Source organism: Erpetoichthys calabaricus, chromosome 10 (genome assembly GCF_900747795.2).
Source record: "Erpetoichthys calabaricus chromosome 10, fErpCal1.3, whole genome shotgun sequence".
In the NCBI taxonomy this organism is placed as follows: Eukaryota; Metazoa; Chordata; class Cladistia; order Polypteriformes; family Polypteridae; genus Erpetoichthys; species Erpetoichthys calabaricus.
In genome coordinates, this window is record NC_041403.2 from 67,597,941 (window position 1) to 67,615,440 (window position 17,500).

Here is a 17,500-nt window from a genome sequence, read left to right on the forward strand (position 1 = left end):
TTTATTTAGTGAGTTTTATTTTTGTTGTTGTTGTTTTTATTCACATCATTTCCATGAAAGAATTTGTTTACAGAATAAAGTGAATTTGTGATAAACAAATGTTAAGTCATTATTTAAATAAGTTTTATTGTCTTGAGAAAGTTTAATATATTCTGGCATATATATGTTTTACTCGACTTAAAGGGGCTAGTTAAAAAGAAAATATGCACTCAGTGAGCTATGTCTTTTAACAGTTAAATTATTTTTGGTTTGCCTTAAGTGATCCCCATAGTATTATTGAGAGTTATTATCAGTGTGCACAACAGCTGCAAGGTTCTTTTCTTTCTTTAGCTTCTGTGAAGGGGCAGCCCACATCTCACTGATAATTTAAACCATATACAGCAAGTAAAAGTGAGATTTTAGTATTGACCTGCCAACAATTATGGTTCCTATTAACTTCATAATCTAATAATGTGAAAGCAAGTTTGGATATTGTATTAAAATGTGATTGTTGATAGTGGAAGTACAGTTTGAAATTGTCTTTTAAGTAATCATATTTCCAATTACCTTTTTTTAATGGTTTTGAGCTAGAATGTTTTAGACTTCAAAACCAAGTACCTGAAATGTTTCATAAACACATTTGTAATAATTAGGCAAAATGTAATATGTGTCTTGAAAAAGTAAGAATGTTGATTATTTTATCTGAGATTTCTAAGATTTGTTTTAGTTTAAAGGAAATGCTAAAATTTATGTCTCCTTTGGCAGGGAATGAAAATCATAAGCAGATAGCAATGTGCATTCTCTATCATATCAGCATAGATGATCGATTTAAGTCCATGTTTGCATACACTGATTGCATTCCCCAGGTAAGAAAGATAACTTTAAAAAATACATGTAAACTCCTGTAAACAATGTTGTTAAACTGTTTAATGAAGCTTGTAAGGTATAGTCAAATATTGTACTGACTGTCTTATGTTGTTTTCATAACATTTTATAAGCATCCTAAAGTGCAAAAGAAGGATCAATTACTTTTTCAGCTCACAAATCAAAGTCTTTTTAAATTATAAGATCAAGTATATGTGAACAGGGGTTAATATAAAGAGAAAAAGGAAGTTGTGTGCTTTAAACATTATCTGTAATTTTTATTAAAATAAGTTTTATTTTTTCCATCAACTTTAAAGTCACCTATTCCATTTTTCTAACTCGCTTATCCTAGGCAGGGCTGCAAAGCAGCTGGAGCCTATCCCAGCAATCATTAGGCGCAAGGCAGGAACAACACGTGGACAGGGTGTTAGTCCATAAGAAGGTGAACACTCATGCATGCACACACACACATAGTAGAGCCAGTTTAACAACAACGGTTCATGTAACCAGCATGTCTTTGCACTATGGTAGGAAACCCATGTGGACATAGAGAACACATTGGACACAAACCTCTGTCTCGTTATTGCAAGGCAACAGCACTACCACATAATTTAAGTGGTTATGTGCAACATCAAACATTTTTTTTTTTGACCAGCCATGTACAGAGAATAGCACAATGGGCAATTTAATATTCCTAACGCAAATGCATCAGGGAATGGCATTATTTTCCCTGAAGCATTTGTATTTTTAAGGCCATATGTGATTATTGATAGATTGATAGGTTGATATATTGATTGATTGATTGTTTGATTGATTGATAGATGGAACTGTATTTGTTCCCAGAGGGAAATTAGGCTATATGTATGTGTTTAGTGGCAAGGGGGGCATCATTTTTTAACATCTTGGTAAGAAACGCAAGAATAATTTATACACGCCGAAAGTGCAGCTTCAGTATATCCAATGCTGAATTCATATTTAGGATGTCCTTTGCATACTTATACATAAGTTTACAAGAGCACGGGCTATGTACAACAAGCTAAATATAAATATATTTTTCCATGAGCCATACATGACTAGGGGTTACGTTCATTAATAGTTGTATGTCTTTCAGTAAAGGAAAGATGTCTTATCAAATATTCTGCTCTTTTGTCTCTACGTTAATTTCAAGTAAATTAAAAACATTTCAGTAAATGAGAGTGTAAAATAATTAGCATTCAACATGCCTTAATCAATCAATTGTAATTAATAGGGTGTTTACCCCAAAGACGTTGCCCCCTATTACTTTAAATGTATGATATGAAAAATTTGCAGATAAAATGATGTGCATGTTCAGCTATCTTTTGTGTCAGCATTTTAAACTATGATAGTTTGATTGGCAAATCTTAATTGTCCTAGTTTGAGTGAACTTAAGTGTGTAAGTGAGAGTGCCTGGTGTTACTCTGTGGCCAGTGTTGCAGAGATAATTTCTGGTACTCCCTGCGACTGTTTATTAGAATAAGCAGCTCCAGAGAGTGAAAAGTAAATAAATAAATGATTATATGTAGTGGATTTATTCACCCTCATCAATTGTTTAACAAATGTTAATTTGCTTAGCTAAGTGAAATTAAAGCTGTCTTTCATTTTTGATGCATGAGATATACTGTTTTACAGTCAACATATTAGTTTTCTTCTTTTTCTAGCACAGCTTCATTATTCAGTCTTGAGTATATATTATTTATAAAAATAAAATTCATTTTCCTTTTTTTATATCTAATAGGTTGTCCTTGCACATTTTTGGCCTTTAATTTTTATTTCTTTTTTTTTTAAGAAAGTTGCATAAACTTTGTTCTAAAAATCATTCGTAAGATAAGAGTGCTTAAACCAATATACTTTCACAGCCCAAGATAAATGAAAGGGTATGCTTAATTTGAATTTACTTACTCCGGAGTAGATCATACAACACCTTTTCAGGTCTTCAAGCATAGCAGAAAAACAAAGACATATAAAAACAGGACATATTTAATCTAAAAACCATTTTATTAAAAAGAATTTTGCAAATTTAAAATATATATTATGTCAACACATGAATGTATGTAATTGTAATTCCACTACTTGTAAGTTGATGCCACTGTTTTTATTTCAGACATTTTACAAATAATTTTCTTTGTTGTTTTCTTGCCTTAACAAAGAAGGTGGTGTGTTTCCTTGACTTTATCATTGATTTATGAAGCTGCTTTCATTGATCTACTATGCTGGTCATGGATGACCTTTTTAAATAGCACCTTCTGTTCTACCGGAAATGAGTAATAGCCAGACTGCATTGCATTGTGGGACATGGATGCCATCTTTAGAGGATTGAACTGTTTTGTTTATAACAAGGAATGAGTATAGGGTGGTCTAGATCTAAATATGCAACTTTTAATGCAATGGAATGCAATAACTGCATAATTAGATCTGGACCACCCTGTAGTAATGACATACTGTGAGAAACCACGTCAGGAAGGAGAAGCAAATGGACAATTAAAGGCAGAAGGAAACTGGTTCATACCAGGACAAAAGGAATTGGAATGTGACAAAAAAATGTGGTTTTTGTACAACTTTCTCAGGCAAGGAATAGACAAAGCTAAACTAAATCCGTTCACATTTTATTCACAACAAGCTAAATCCATTCACATTTTGTCACTGTTTTATTTATTTACATATTCATCTATTTATTTTCTGTTCCATTTTTTAATTCCTCCTTGAAAAGACTGACTTCAATAATAAAAGGAACTTTCATCAATTTGTAATTCAATCAATAATTCAGTCTCATTGGAAAGCATAAATCAGAAGTGTAATTGGTTTAATTTAGGCCTTATGCAATGATTCAAAAACCAAATGTGCCAACAACAAATAAAGTAAGGAATTCGGTATTCAGCCCAGTCTTTTCTTAAATTTGGCTCCAGCCAAGATTTTTCATCAGCATTACATTTCTCATCGGCATTACATCAACCAGCTCTAATAGACAAACACTGTACTCCCATTTCTGAATTAATCATTTGTGATATGAGAAAGTGAGTTATTTATAAAATGATTGTTATTGTGTTATAGACACAGTTACTTTTCACTTTAAACACTACTTAGGTTATTCAATAGAATGCTATGAATCTAGAAAATTGTGTACACTTGGAAGAATTCTTTCTAAGCTATCTTTGAAGGACAATTCCATTTGCCAGAAAGGTAGAGAAGGACCTAATGCACTATGCTAGGAGTACGAAAATGTAGTCTAACATTGTGCTATTTTCATTACATCTCACTTGGAAACAAAAAAAAAAGTTTGCTGTCAGCCTTTTGGCAAGTCTGACAGAACAGACAGTGAAACTATATTGTTTCCCATTTGTCCTAGGAAGCAGAGCCTTTGTCGATGTAGTGTTCACGTGCGTTGCATTTCAAGTGACAATGTTGTTTTATCATTGACTAGGCTTTGTTACTGAAGAGTTTTCAGGAATATTTTGTGAATTATTGTAATTGCATATGTGACGGGCGGCCATGGCCATTACCTGGCCAGGACGCCAACAGAATGCTGGGACCAGGGGAGAGAGCATCAGTGAAGCAGTACTTCCCCTGGGACACTAGAGGGCAGCCCTCCTGGGTGGCTGTAGCACCACAGATTCCCGCAGGGCATGCTGGGACTTCGAGTTTGGTCTAGCCCTGTTGGGTTCCGTGGGTGTTGCCAGGAGGAGTTGCAGAACCCTATACTAGACTTCTACCACACCTGGGAATGATCCCAGGTAACACTGAGCCACCTGGAGCACTCCCAGGAGTGGAATAAAAGGAGCTGCCTCACTCCATTCAAGGAGCCAGAGTCGGGAGGAAGTGGACGAAGCTTGCCAGGAGAGGAGTGGAGGCGGAACAAGGAAGAGAGAAGGAAGATAGGAAAGAGAGGGTGATTTCTTGTATTGTGCTTGGGATCTGTGACACTATGTGGAACAAGACAAAAGTGCCCCCCATGACCCTCAAAATGGGAATAACCGTGTTTTTTGTGCTGAACTTGGCTTGTGTGTCTGGGGTTTGGGAAGCTGTACGCCACCTGTTGTCCACACATAATGAATATAACTTTCATTTTTCCATATTTGTTTTAACTATGGATGTATATAAACATGACACTTTCTTTTATGCATTTTTATACTTCCATGCAAGTAATTTTAAGATGTTTTTAACATAATTTAATGATTCATAAGATCTTGAACCGCAATACAGAGTGTGTTATGACAAGATTCTTTGTTTTCTGGTGATATGCTATGAACCATGAGAAGTGTGCCACATCATAAACAGGCATAATGTCCAGAGGTGATTTTTACTTTACACCTAAGGCTGCCAAGATAGGCTTCAGCCCAACCCACTTTTCCTGACCCTGAATTGGTTTAAGTGGGTTTGTATATTTAGTAAACTGAGAAATGTGTACTTAAATTGAATTTGGTTGATGTAATCCAGGTGCTGTGCTTTATATTTAAAATATTAAGCTTTAGTGCAGGGCTGTCTCCTTATCAGCTACTTAAAATAACCACCACTGCTATAATTGACCAATAGGAAAGTGTTCTGTGGTTCTTAATGTGTGTTCTTTAATGGTCCCAAAGCCTTGCTTTGATGGATGTAAATGGCAACACATCATAACATTCTCAAATCCATTAAATCCATTCAGGGTCATGGTACTATGAAGCCTATCTCGGTAGTTTCTCATGAGGTTTCTCAACAACTTGGCAATTTGTTTTGGTTGGTTTGTACACAGACCCTTTTCTGTGTTTCTGTTTTTTTAACCTCCTTCCTCATGTTATTTTCTTTTGACATATGTACCAATGTGCGGAGTGGTGACGCTGAGGCTAGGGATCTGCACTGGCAATCGGAAGGTTGCCGGTTCGAATCCCGTAAATGCCAAAAGAGACTCTGCTCTGCTCTGTTGAGCCCTTGCGCAAGGCCTTAACCTGCAATTGCTATATACATAAATGCAAAGAATTATTATTATTACCAGTGATGCAGCACAATAGGGCAGGTGCTTGTGTTTAGGGGAACACAGGATTCTTATTCACAGTATTTTATTTCTTTAATTATTTTTTAACTAATGCCATTTTAATATATAGACTCTCCATATAGACTCTTTGGTAAAAGGAGAAAATGTGTCAACACAAGGGACCAAATGATGTACTATAGATGTAAATGCTCATTCAGAGCCACAGGCTTTTAAACATCTCGTCAGAGATCTCCTTGCAACTAATGTAAAAGTAATAAGAAATAATCTTCTAAAACTTTTAGTTTCTTTCCTATTAGAGTTAGAATGTCTTATGTTGGTAATGTGCAGGTTCACTTTTAACAGCTGTGTAAGGTGAAACATTGTCTGTGTTTATTAGTTGGTTATTTCAATTTAATTGTAAGCTAAGCACAAACATTGTAAAAAAAGGAAAAGTCTGCAGACACATACAGCTGAGTTTGAGTGCATGTAGTATGTAAGCGTTTATGATGTATCTGGTGGAACTGTAGTGTTTATATCACTGATCACTTATTAAATCAATTATCTATTCTGTGTGAGGTTCTGTGTAGATAATGCTTAAAGAAGGGGAAATGTTCGCATTTTAAACTAGTTTTTACCAAGGAATTCTTTTCATCTACTACTCATGGCAAATACAGTATGTGTATTGTGTAGGTTAACATGATAGAACAGTTGTTTACTGCCTTGTGGATTTAGAATGCTGGGTTCAGATCGCACACCCAGTCCTTGTGGTTTTGGAGTTTGTATGTTCTCACCATATCTATGTTCCTATACTGTACCTAGTAATTGCCTTCATTAACTCTTGTGTATGTTAGCTGTTTCAATTATTTTGTAATTTTATATCATAAAATGGTCTGTTTTATATTGCTCTAAACTATTACCTTTTAAAGATCAATGTCTAGGATACACTAGGTAAACTTTTCTCAGATAGTTGTAAATATTTTGTGTTTGCATTAAAAATTAAACCTAAATGTAAATATCTGTGTAGTCTTATATCTGTTGACTTTTTTTGCTATTTTCTGGAAGATTAATCACGTGGCAAGAGTTTTGATTTCTTAGTAAGAATGTTAGTGCTTTTATTAGGTATGACACTGGACAATATCTTCATGAGCCCATTTTAACTTAATATCATATTAAAGCTACTGTAGTGACTTAAATATTTGTCTGTTTTTCATTTTGTAGCATTTTGTATTAAAGTATTCAAAAGTGAACAGAAGTAATATTCAGCTATTTATTCCAGAAACTTGTATATTACTGACATGTAATGCGAATAGAAGGTCAGTTGAGAAAATTATTCTAGGTACATTGTACAGTCTTCATGAATTTGACAAGTGGCAGGAGAACAATTATTAACATAACAGATTTCTACCTTTTTTAACTTAATATAAAAACGTTACTTTTTGCAGTTACAGGTTAATGATGTATTGAAAGTACAATTTAACTGCTTTTAAATGGGACAAATTAAGGCTCATAAGGTCACAGGGTTAAGGCTGTTAGTTTGCCATCCATTTTGAAGAAACATCATTTGTTGTTCAGGTCTTTAAAATGCTTGTTTTGCTTAAGCATGTGAAAATGCCATTCAAATTCCAAATTTTATAGTTAAGTTTGCCAAAGAAAGAAAATTTCTATCTAGTAAGGTCTAATAATATTTGAATTGTATGGTCAGGAAGTTTTCAGTTCTACATTCCTGGTTATTTACTATACAATTGTCATGGCCACCTGCTTTTGTTATACTTCTTCAATAAGAGCATTTTCTTACTTGCATCTTTTGCTGTTGCCCAGTTAATCTACAGACACTTCTGGAGCAAACCCACATGTCAAATGGCAGCATAGAGGAGTAGCTGGTCAGGAGGACAAATTCTTTTACAGCAGTAAGGGCTTGCCATAATCATTCAAAGATGTTGCAGAGGTGGAGAGGTGTGCAGAAGAAGGGAGTAGTGGGGGGTTGGCCTCTTGTCGCTGGTAAATAAGTAAAGGCAGGTGCCAGAGAGTCTAGACGCAGTGATTTCAGTCATGGGACTGTGGTATCCGATACTCAATATGGGACTTGTCTGATTGCATAGTGTGCCTCTTCTCTGCCCGCTCAGCCCTTTAATGCTTTCCTGTTTAATGTTAAATCAGCGAATGATGACAACGGCTGTTTTTTAGACCCAAGCTGTTTTTATATTTCCTGCCTGATTTCCTGATTACTTTCCATTTTACAATGGATTGCAACAGGAGGTTGCCATTTCAATAAATCTGCCGCTATTGACATGTATTGACTTTGCATGATTTGATTTGATTTGGGATTTGGATCTAATGTCAAATCCCAAGCACTTAACTCTAAGAAAAATGTACAAATTACAAGCAACCATTATAAAATATATTTTTCTTGATGGTTCCTTAATTTTTCAAAGATTATGGAGTCTCCATAGTGAATTCCTGAAATTGAATCTTTAAAATTTGTGATTAAATGTGTGCATTATTGCGCCTTCTACTTTCCAAGGTGCAATACTTTAAAAATAATGAGATTTGTACTTTGTGCCAGATGCCCCCTTAAAAAATGTGGCCAACCATGACACTTGAATTGGGTTGAATAGGTTTTTAAAATACCAGAATGAATTATTCCAGTAGTATAATACATGTCTTGATAGTCGCAATAAAAGCTGATGTTACTGGCTTATGTATAAAGTATACCTAACTTTCTATGGTTGTTTTAATATGAACTTTTCCTATTAACAAAGAAAAAAATTCCCCTTTGTTAGTGTATATTTGACTTGTAGGCAACAACACCCAAACTTGCGTCTCTGAAGCAATATATCATCATCTCTCTGTTTAGGTTTCTTTCATCATGGCTTCCATGGCTGTATGTGTACAGTTGCTGCACTGGTTAGTCAATACAGATACACTATTATCCATTATAGCTTTGTTAATTATGTAGTAAGGAGTTCACACAATATCGAAATCACAACTTCCTGTTTCACAGAACATATTGTGAATGTTAAGCAATGCATACTTGTGTGTGTGCAGGTGTATATAATGTGTATGTACGTGTGTATGTATGTATGTATGTATGTATGTATGTACATATGTACGAATATATGTACGTACATACCCATACAACCAGATTGTGATTCACACTATGAATGCTATGAATGTAATTACCCCGATCTCCAGGCTGTCAAATAAATGAACCACACTCTGTGGCGCAACATAAAGAGGCTTCGCCGCTGACGTCCGATGTTCGATCCCTGTGAGGGCTGCAGTGGAGTGTGTATGCCTGATGAGCCCAAATAAGGGTGAAACATGTGTCGCGTACTGTTTGAATTATTTGACAGTAAACGATGTAACATTCTATGATCTGCTTCTTACAACCGAGAGGGCACTGTGTCGGATGTTTGCTGACTTGCAGACCAACCACATGCGTTACCTGGTAGGTAACCACCCATACAATCAGATTGTGATTCAGACTACGAATGCTATGAATAATATATATATATATATATATAAATATATACTAGGGGGCTTCGCCCCCTGTTCTCTTCGCTCGCCAACCCCCATGTTTTGTTTTCTGGATACACACTTTTAAGATTTTTTTTTCTTTGAATTGTTGCTGTTTCATTAGTTTCACTTTTATTTCAGAACTTATGTAAAGACAGGGGGCGCAGTGGTAGTGCTGCTGCTTTGCAGTAAGGAGACTGTGGAAGATTGTGGGTCCGCTTCCCGGTTCCTCCCTGTGTGGATAGCACTTCGAGTACTGAGAAAAGTACTATATAAATGTAATGAATTATTATTATTAATATTTGGAATTTTTCAGGTCCCAATATGCTGAATATTTTAAATGAGGTCAGTGAGACATGTGTTTAATGACTTTGTGCCATAATTCAGGATAGTTTTCTCTGTTTGAAATTTCAGCACAGACAAAGCGATCTACATCATCAGCAGTTAATCATTTTTTTGCAAAGTAAACAATAAATACATGTGAGGTAAACCCTGTTTTTGAAATTCTCTGACTGAAACTTCAAAGCCTTACAATATTTACATACTCTGACATATCACCTGTGTCCATATATTCGATCTCTATTCGCCTTTTAGTTATTTCTCCAAGTAATAATTTCTCTTTGTTTGCGCTAATGTGATCTTTATTTTCTTTTTTTTGGGCACTGTCATTTTTTTCTGCTTTCATATTCTGTATCTTGCTCTGCATGTGTTTTGCTCCTACGTTTTTTTTTTGAGGCTTTTGAATTCCAGTTTTCATTATCGCTAACCTGCTCTGCATGTGTTTGGCCCCCTTTTTTTAATCTCTTTATGACGTTTTACTTTGTTTTTTTACTCTTTTATTTCTGACCTCGCTTTGTCCTGCTTTTTTTTCCCCAATGACACCTGGTCCGTAGTGATTATTTTCCCTTTCTCGGGTAATAATTTCCATTATTTTGCGCTACTGCGATCTTTACTTTCTTTTCTTACACTTTCTAATTTTCCTACTTTCATATTCTTTAACTTTCTCCACATTTGTATCGTGCATACATTTTTTTTTGAGCCTTTCGAAATCCACTGCTTTCATAATCTGCTCTGCATGTGTAAGTTTGTGAACGTGTTTATGAAGTTGCGAAGGCGAAAAGACTTTGTTTTCCACTCGTTGCCTTTTATTTCTGACCTCGATTTGTCCTGCTATTTTTTCAATTACACCTGGTTCTGATGATTAATTACCTTCTGTTTGGGCTAATGCGATCTTTGCTATCTTTTTTTTTTTTTATACTGTAGCGACTGACGTAATAAAGTGTCGCAAAAGTTCTATTTGAACAATCGCCGACTTCGTAACCCCAAACACAACTTTCTAGCACCCTCTCCGACCCCTCCTCCCCCAGGTCTTGCCCCCCCCCCCCTTGCCACATCAATCAATACCCCGCTATAAGTCTTCCATGCTGTACTCCGCTCTCCCTCAATCGGACCTAACAGTCACTTAAAACAAAAAAGGCTTCAACTTGGCTGGGACGCTACAATACTTTAGAATTTTACTGCTTTCATATTCTGTACCTTTCTCTCTCTCTCTCTCTCTCTCTCTCTCTTATATATATATATATATATCTAATATATATATAGTATATATATATTATAAATACAGTAATCCCTCCTCCATCGCGGGGGGTTGCGTTCCAGAGCCACCCGCGAAATAAGAAAATCCGCGAAGTAGAAACCATATGTTTATATGGTTAGTTTTATATTGTCATGCTTGGGTCACAGATTTGCGCAGAAACACAGGAGGTTGTAGAGAGACAGGAACGTTATTTCAAACACTGCAAACAAACATTTGTCTCTTTTTCAAAAGTTTAAACTGTGTTCCATGACAAGACAGAGATGACAGTTCTGTCTCACAATAAAAGAATGCAAAACATATCTTCCTCTTCAAAGGAGTCAGGAGCAGAGACTGTCATAAAGGCAGAGGAAAATCAATAGGGCTGGTTTGGCTTTTAAGTATGCGAAGCACCGCGGCACAAAGCTGTTGAAGGGCGGCAGCTCACACCCCCCCCTTCAAGAGCACAGAAAGAGAGAGAGAGAGACAGAGAAAAACAAGCAAGCAAAAATCATACGTGCCCTTCGAGCTTTTAAATAGATAGATAGATAGATAGATAGATAGATTAGATACTTTATTAATCCCCGATGGGAAATTCACATTCTTCAGCAGCAGCATACTGATACAATAAATAATATTAAATTAAAGAATGATAATAATACAGGTGAAAAAAACAGACAATAACTATGTATAATGTTAAATATTAACGTTTACCCGCCCCCTGGTGGAATTAAAGAGTCGCATAGTTTGGGGGAGGAACGATCTCCTCAATCTGTCTGTGGAGCAGGACAGTGACAGCAGTCTGTCGCTGAAGCTGCTCTTCTGTCTGGAGATGACATTATTTAGTGGATGCAGTGGATTCTCCATAATTGATAGGAGCCTGCTGAGCACCCTTCGCTCTGCCACAGATGTTAAACTGTCCAGCTCCATGCCAACAATAGAGCCTGCCTTCCTCACCAGTTTGTCCAGGCGTGAGGCGTCTTTCCTCTTAATGCTGCCTCCCCAGCACACCACTGCGTAGAAGAGGGCGCTCGCCACAACTGTTTGATAGAACATCTGCAGCATCTTATTGCAGATGTTGAAGGAAGCCAGCCTTCTAAGGAAGTATAACCGGCTTTGTCCTTTCTTGCACAGCGCATCAGTATTGGCAGTCCAGTCTAATTTATCATCCAGATGCACTCCCAGATATTTATAGGTCTGCACCATCTGCACACAGTCACCTTTGATGATCACTGGGTCTATGAGGGTCTGGGCCTCCTAAAATCCACCACCAGCTCCTTGTTTTGCTGGTGTTCAGGTGTAGGTGGTTTGAGTCGGACCATTTAACAAAGTCATTGATTAGGTCCCTATACTCCTCCTCCAGCCCATTCCTGATACAGCCCACGATAGCAGTGTCATCAGCGAACTTTTGCACATGGCAGGACTCCGAGTTGTATTGGAAGTCCGATGTATATAGGCTGAACGGACCGGAGAAAGTACAGTCCCTTGTGGCGCTCCTGTGTTGCTGACCACAATGTCAGACGTGCAGTTCCCAAGACGCACATACTGAGGTCTGTCTTTAAGATAGTCCACGAGCCATGCCACTAGGTATGAATCTAATCCCATCTCTGTCAGCTTGTCCCTAAGGAGCAGAGGTTGGATTGTGTTGAAGGCGCTAGAGAAGTCTAGAAACATAATTCTTACAGCACCACTGCCTCTGTCCAAGTGAGAGAGGGATCGGTGTAGCATATAGATGATGGCATCTCCGCTCCCACCTTCTCCTGATATGCAAACTGCAGAGGGTCAAGGGCGTGTTGAACCTGTGGCCTAAGGTGGTGAAGCAGCAGCCTCTCCATGGTCTTCATCACATGTGATGTCAGAGCAACAGGCCGAAAGTCATTCAGCTCACTAGGACGTGATACCTTTGGGACTGGGGTGATACAAGATGTTTTCCAAAGCCTCGGACTCTCCCCTGTTCCAGGCTCAGGTTGAAGATGCGCTGTAGAGGACCCCCCAGCTCCGATGCACAGACCTTCAGCAGTCGTGGCGATACTCCATATGGACCTGCTGCTTTGCTGGCACGAAGTCTCCTCAGCTCTCTGCTCACTTGCGCTGTTGTTATTATGGGTGGGGATGTTTTTCCTATGCTGGTATCAGCAGAAGGATGTGTGGAGGGTGCAGTACTCCGAGGTGAGAGTGAGAGTGGGTTAGGGTGGTCAAACCTGTTAAAAAAGTTGTTCATTTGGTTTGCTCTCTTCACGTCTCTCTCAATGGTGGTACCCCGCTTCGAGCTGCAGCCAGTGATGATCTTCATCCCATCCCACACTTCCTTCATGCTGTTATTCTGCAAACTTCTGCTCCAGCTTTCTCCTGTACTGCTCCTTCGCCGCCCTGAGTTTGGACTCGGAGTTCCTTCTGCACGCGCTTGAGCTCATGCTGATCACCGTCTTTAAAAGCCCTTTTCTTCTGATTCAAAAGGCCCTTGATGTCACTGGTAATCCATGGCTTGTTGTTAGCATAGCAGCGTACTGTTCTTACTGGAACTACAATGTCCATACAGAAGTTGATGTAGTCAGTAGTGCAGTCAACAACTTCCTCAATGTTCTCATTATGAGATCCCTGCAGGATATCTCAGTCTGTAGTTCCAAAAAGTTCTCTCAGAGGTATTCTCAGCCTCCGGGGTCCACTTCCTGAATGATCGTGTGGTTACAGGTAGGACTCTAACTTTTGGTTTATAGTGAGGCTGAAGCTGAACCAGGTTTATGATCTCCTTTCCCAAGCGCAGGCAGCGGGTGGTGGCGCTGTATGCGTCTTTAACGTTTGCATACAGTAAATCAATAGTCTTATTTCCCCGGGTGTTACAGTCCACATACTGGGAGAATGCAGGCAATGTTTTGTCCAGCGTCACATGGTTAAAGTCTCCAGCGATTAGCACAAGCGCCTCAGGGTGCTGCGTTTGTAACTTAGCAACAGCGGAATGGATGATGTCACTCGCTGACTCCACGTCTGCCCGAGGAGGAATGTATACAATAACAACAATGACATGTCCAAACTCTCTGGGCAAATAGTAGGGACGTAAACTTACGGCCAACAGTTCGATATCCCTGCAGCAAGTGGAGATTTTGACGTTAGCATGTCCAGAGTGACACCACCGTGTATTAACATAGAGAGCGAGTCCTCCTCCTTTGTGCTTACCACAGGTACTTGCATCTCTGTCCGCTCTAACTGTGCTAAACCCGGATAGCTCCACGTTGGCATCGGGGATGGTGTTATTTAGCCACGTTTCGCAGAAACACAACAAACTGCATTCTCTGTAGGTCCTTACATTTTTCACCAGCGCAGCCAGTTCGTCGATCTTATTTGAGATTGAGTTTACATTCCCCAGAATCACAGAAGGCACCGAAGGCTTGAAACGCCACTTTCTCGCAAGCCGCTTCTTTTTTAGCTTAGTGCCGGCTCTGCTGCCACGATACCGCCTTCTTACCTCGTCGGGTAAATATGGAACCACACCGGCACTGGCATTTGTTCTCAGCGCCCGAAGTTGAGTACTTGAATAGGCGAGTCTCGGCGTGTTAAAATCCATGCCCACGTTGTAAAAGTAAGTGTGTCCAGGGAAGGAATCCACATAAAATAAAGTGGTAGGAGTGATCAATAAATAAAAATAGAAAAATAAAAAATAAAAGTAGAAAAGTACACATACATATACAGTCATACACGGAGCTGCTGAAAAGGCTGCCACTCACGGCGGCGCCGGATGCAGTTAAAGTATGCGAGGCACTGTGCAGCATGTCGTTTCAGGAAGCAGCTGCACAAAAGATAGCAACGTGAAGATAATCTTTCAGCATTTTTAGACGAGCGTCCGTATCGTCTAGGTGTGCGAACAGCCCCCCTGCTCAATCCCCCTACGTCAGGATCAGAGAAAGCGCAAGAGAGAGAAAGAGAAGTAAGCTGGGTAGCTTCTCAGCCATCTGCCAATAGCGTCCCCTGTATGAAATCAACTGGGCAAACCAACTGAGGAAGCATGTACCAGAAATTAAAAGACCCATTGTCCGCAGAAACCTGCGAAGCAGCGGAAAATCGGCGATATATATTTAAATATGCTTACATATAAAATCCGCGATGGAGTGAAGCCGCGAAAGGCGAAGCACGATATAGCGAGGGATTACATATATATGTATGTATGTATGTATGTATATGTATGTGTATATATATATATATTAAATATTAAAATTTAAAAGCAATACTTCACCGCTGCGAAGCCCCTCTAGCGCTGACGTCCGAGGTTCGATTACCGTAAGCGAGTGCAGTGAGTGTGTACGCCTGATGAGCCAAGAATAAGGGGGAAAGACATGTCGCGTACTCTTTGCATTATTTGACAGTAAACTATTTTCATCCATTCTATGATCTGCTTCTCACAACTGAAGGCACCGTTGCTGATGTTACCTGTCTTGCTGGCCAACCATAAGCGTTACCTGGTAGGTAACCACCCACTCACTTCACTCCCTTACAGGAATCGAACCTCGGACGTCAGCGCTAGAGGCGAAGCCCCTAAAATTGCGCCATGGCGTGTGGTTCGTTTATTTGACAGCATGTAGATCAGGGGTAATTACATTCATGGCATTCGTAGTCTGATTCACAATCTGATTGTATGGGTGGTTACCTACCAGGTAACGCTTATGGTTAGCCAGCAAGTCAGCTCGAAGTGATCACTCGAGTGAAGGCAGCTTCACAAAAAAACAGATCCTTAACAAACTGTTATTGGTATATTTTTCCCTCAATTTTAAAAGGTTTTCTTTTCTTCTTAATAAAAATTTAAAAGCAGTACTTCGCCGGTGCAAAGCGTGGGGATTTGAGCGACTGACGCATACAGACATATTCATGAGTGCAGGTACTTCGGAAAGAAAGCACCGTGTAAACCTAAACTTTAAATTAAGTTCATAGACCTACAAAAGGTTGCCATTGATTTGAGGCAAGATTGCTTTTCTCATGTACAACTATACGTTGCATTCTTAACAGTAAGCTTGCACAGCTTGGTCATATTACAACCTGAGTGCTGAGCTGACAACGTCGTATACAAACAGAACTATAACAATCGTAATAAACAAACAAAAAAAAAAAAGCGAAGAACCCTTGGATTTAATAAAAAGGCTCCTTCCTTGGCGAAGCAAGGAAAAAGGAAGACCTTATATGGCGTTTGTTTATAAAACAGTGGAAAAGCTGTGTTAAGGCTGCTTCACAAAAAAACAGATCCTTAACAAATTGCTATTGGGATATTTTCCCTCAATTTAAAAAGCTTTTCTTCTTAATAAAAATTTAAAAGCAGTACTTAGCGGGTATTTAGATATATATATATATATATATATATATATAGATATATATATATATATATAGTATAGATATATATAGATATATAGATAGATATATATATATATATATATATAGATATATATATAGATATAGATATATATATAGATATATATATAATATAGATATATAGATATATATAGATATACAGTGGTGTGAAAAACTATTTGCCCCCTTCCTGATTCTTATTCTTTTGCATGTTTGTCACACAAAAATGTTCTGATCATCAAACACATTTAACCATTAGTCAAATATAACACAAGTAAACACAAAATGCAGTTTGTAAATGGTGGTTTTTATTATTTAGGGAGAAAAAAAAATCCAAACCTACATGGCCCTGTGTGAAAAAGTAATTGCCCCCTGAACCTAATAACTGGTTGGGCCACCCTTAGCAGCAATAACTGCAATCAAGCGTTTGCGATAACTTGCAATGAGTCTTTTACAGCGCCTGGAGGAATTTTGGCCCACTCATCTTTGCAAAATTGTTGTAATTCAGCTTTATTTGAGGGTTTTCTAGCATGAACCGCCTTTTTAAGGTCATGCCATAGCATCTCAATTGGATTCAGGGTCAGGACTTTGACTAGGCCACTCCAAAGTCTTCATTTTGTTTTTCTTCAGCCATTCAGAGGTGGATTTGCTGGTGTGTTTTGGGTCATTGTCCTGTTGCAGCACCCAAGATCGCTTCAGCTTGAGTTGATGAACAGATGGCCGGACATTCTCCTTCAGGATTTTTTGGTAGACAGTAGAATTCATGGTTCCATCTATCACAGCAAGCCTTCCAGGTCCTGAAGCAGCATAACAACCCCAGACCATCACACTACCACCACCATATTTTACTGTTGGTATGATGTTCTTTTTCTGAAATGCTGTGTTCCTTTTACGCCAGATGTAACGGGACATTTGCCTTCCAAAAAGTTCAACTTTTGACTCATCAGTCCACAAGGTATTTTCCCAAAAGTCTTGGCAATCATTGAGATGTTTCTTAGCAAAATTGAGACGAGCCCTAATGTTCTTTTTGCTTAACAGTGGTTTGCGTCTTGGAAATCTGCCATGCAGGCCGTTTTTACCCAGTCTCTTTCTTATGGTGAGTCGTGAACACTGACCTTAATTGAGGCAAGTGAGGCCTGCAGTTCTTTAGGCGTTGTCCTGGGGTCTTTTGTGACCTCTCGGATGAGTCGTCTCTGCGCTCTGGGGGTAATTTTGGTCGGCCGGCCACTCCTGGGAAGGTTCACCACTGTTCCATGTTTTTGCCATTTGTG

At 38.6% G+C, this 17,500-nt stretch overlaps 1 protein-coding gene across 1 annotated transcript in view; it reads left to right on the forward strand.

The window, feature by feature from the left end:
- The window catches only part of kifap3a (kinesin-associated protein 3a), a 145,123-nt gene that overhangs the window by 56,768 nt on the left and 70,855 nt on the right, over nt 1–17,500 (forward strand). The window contains exon 11 of the mRNA XM_051932977.1: nt 745–845. Within this exon, the coding sequence (XP_051788937.1) occupies nt 745–845 (101 nt within the window). The remainder of the gene's footprint in view (nt 1–744; nt 846–17,500) is intronic.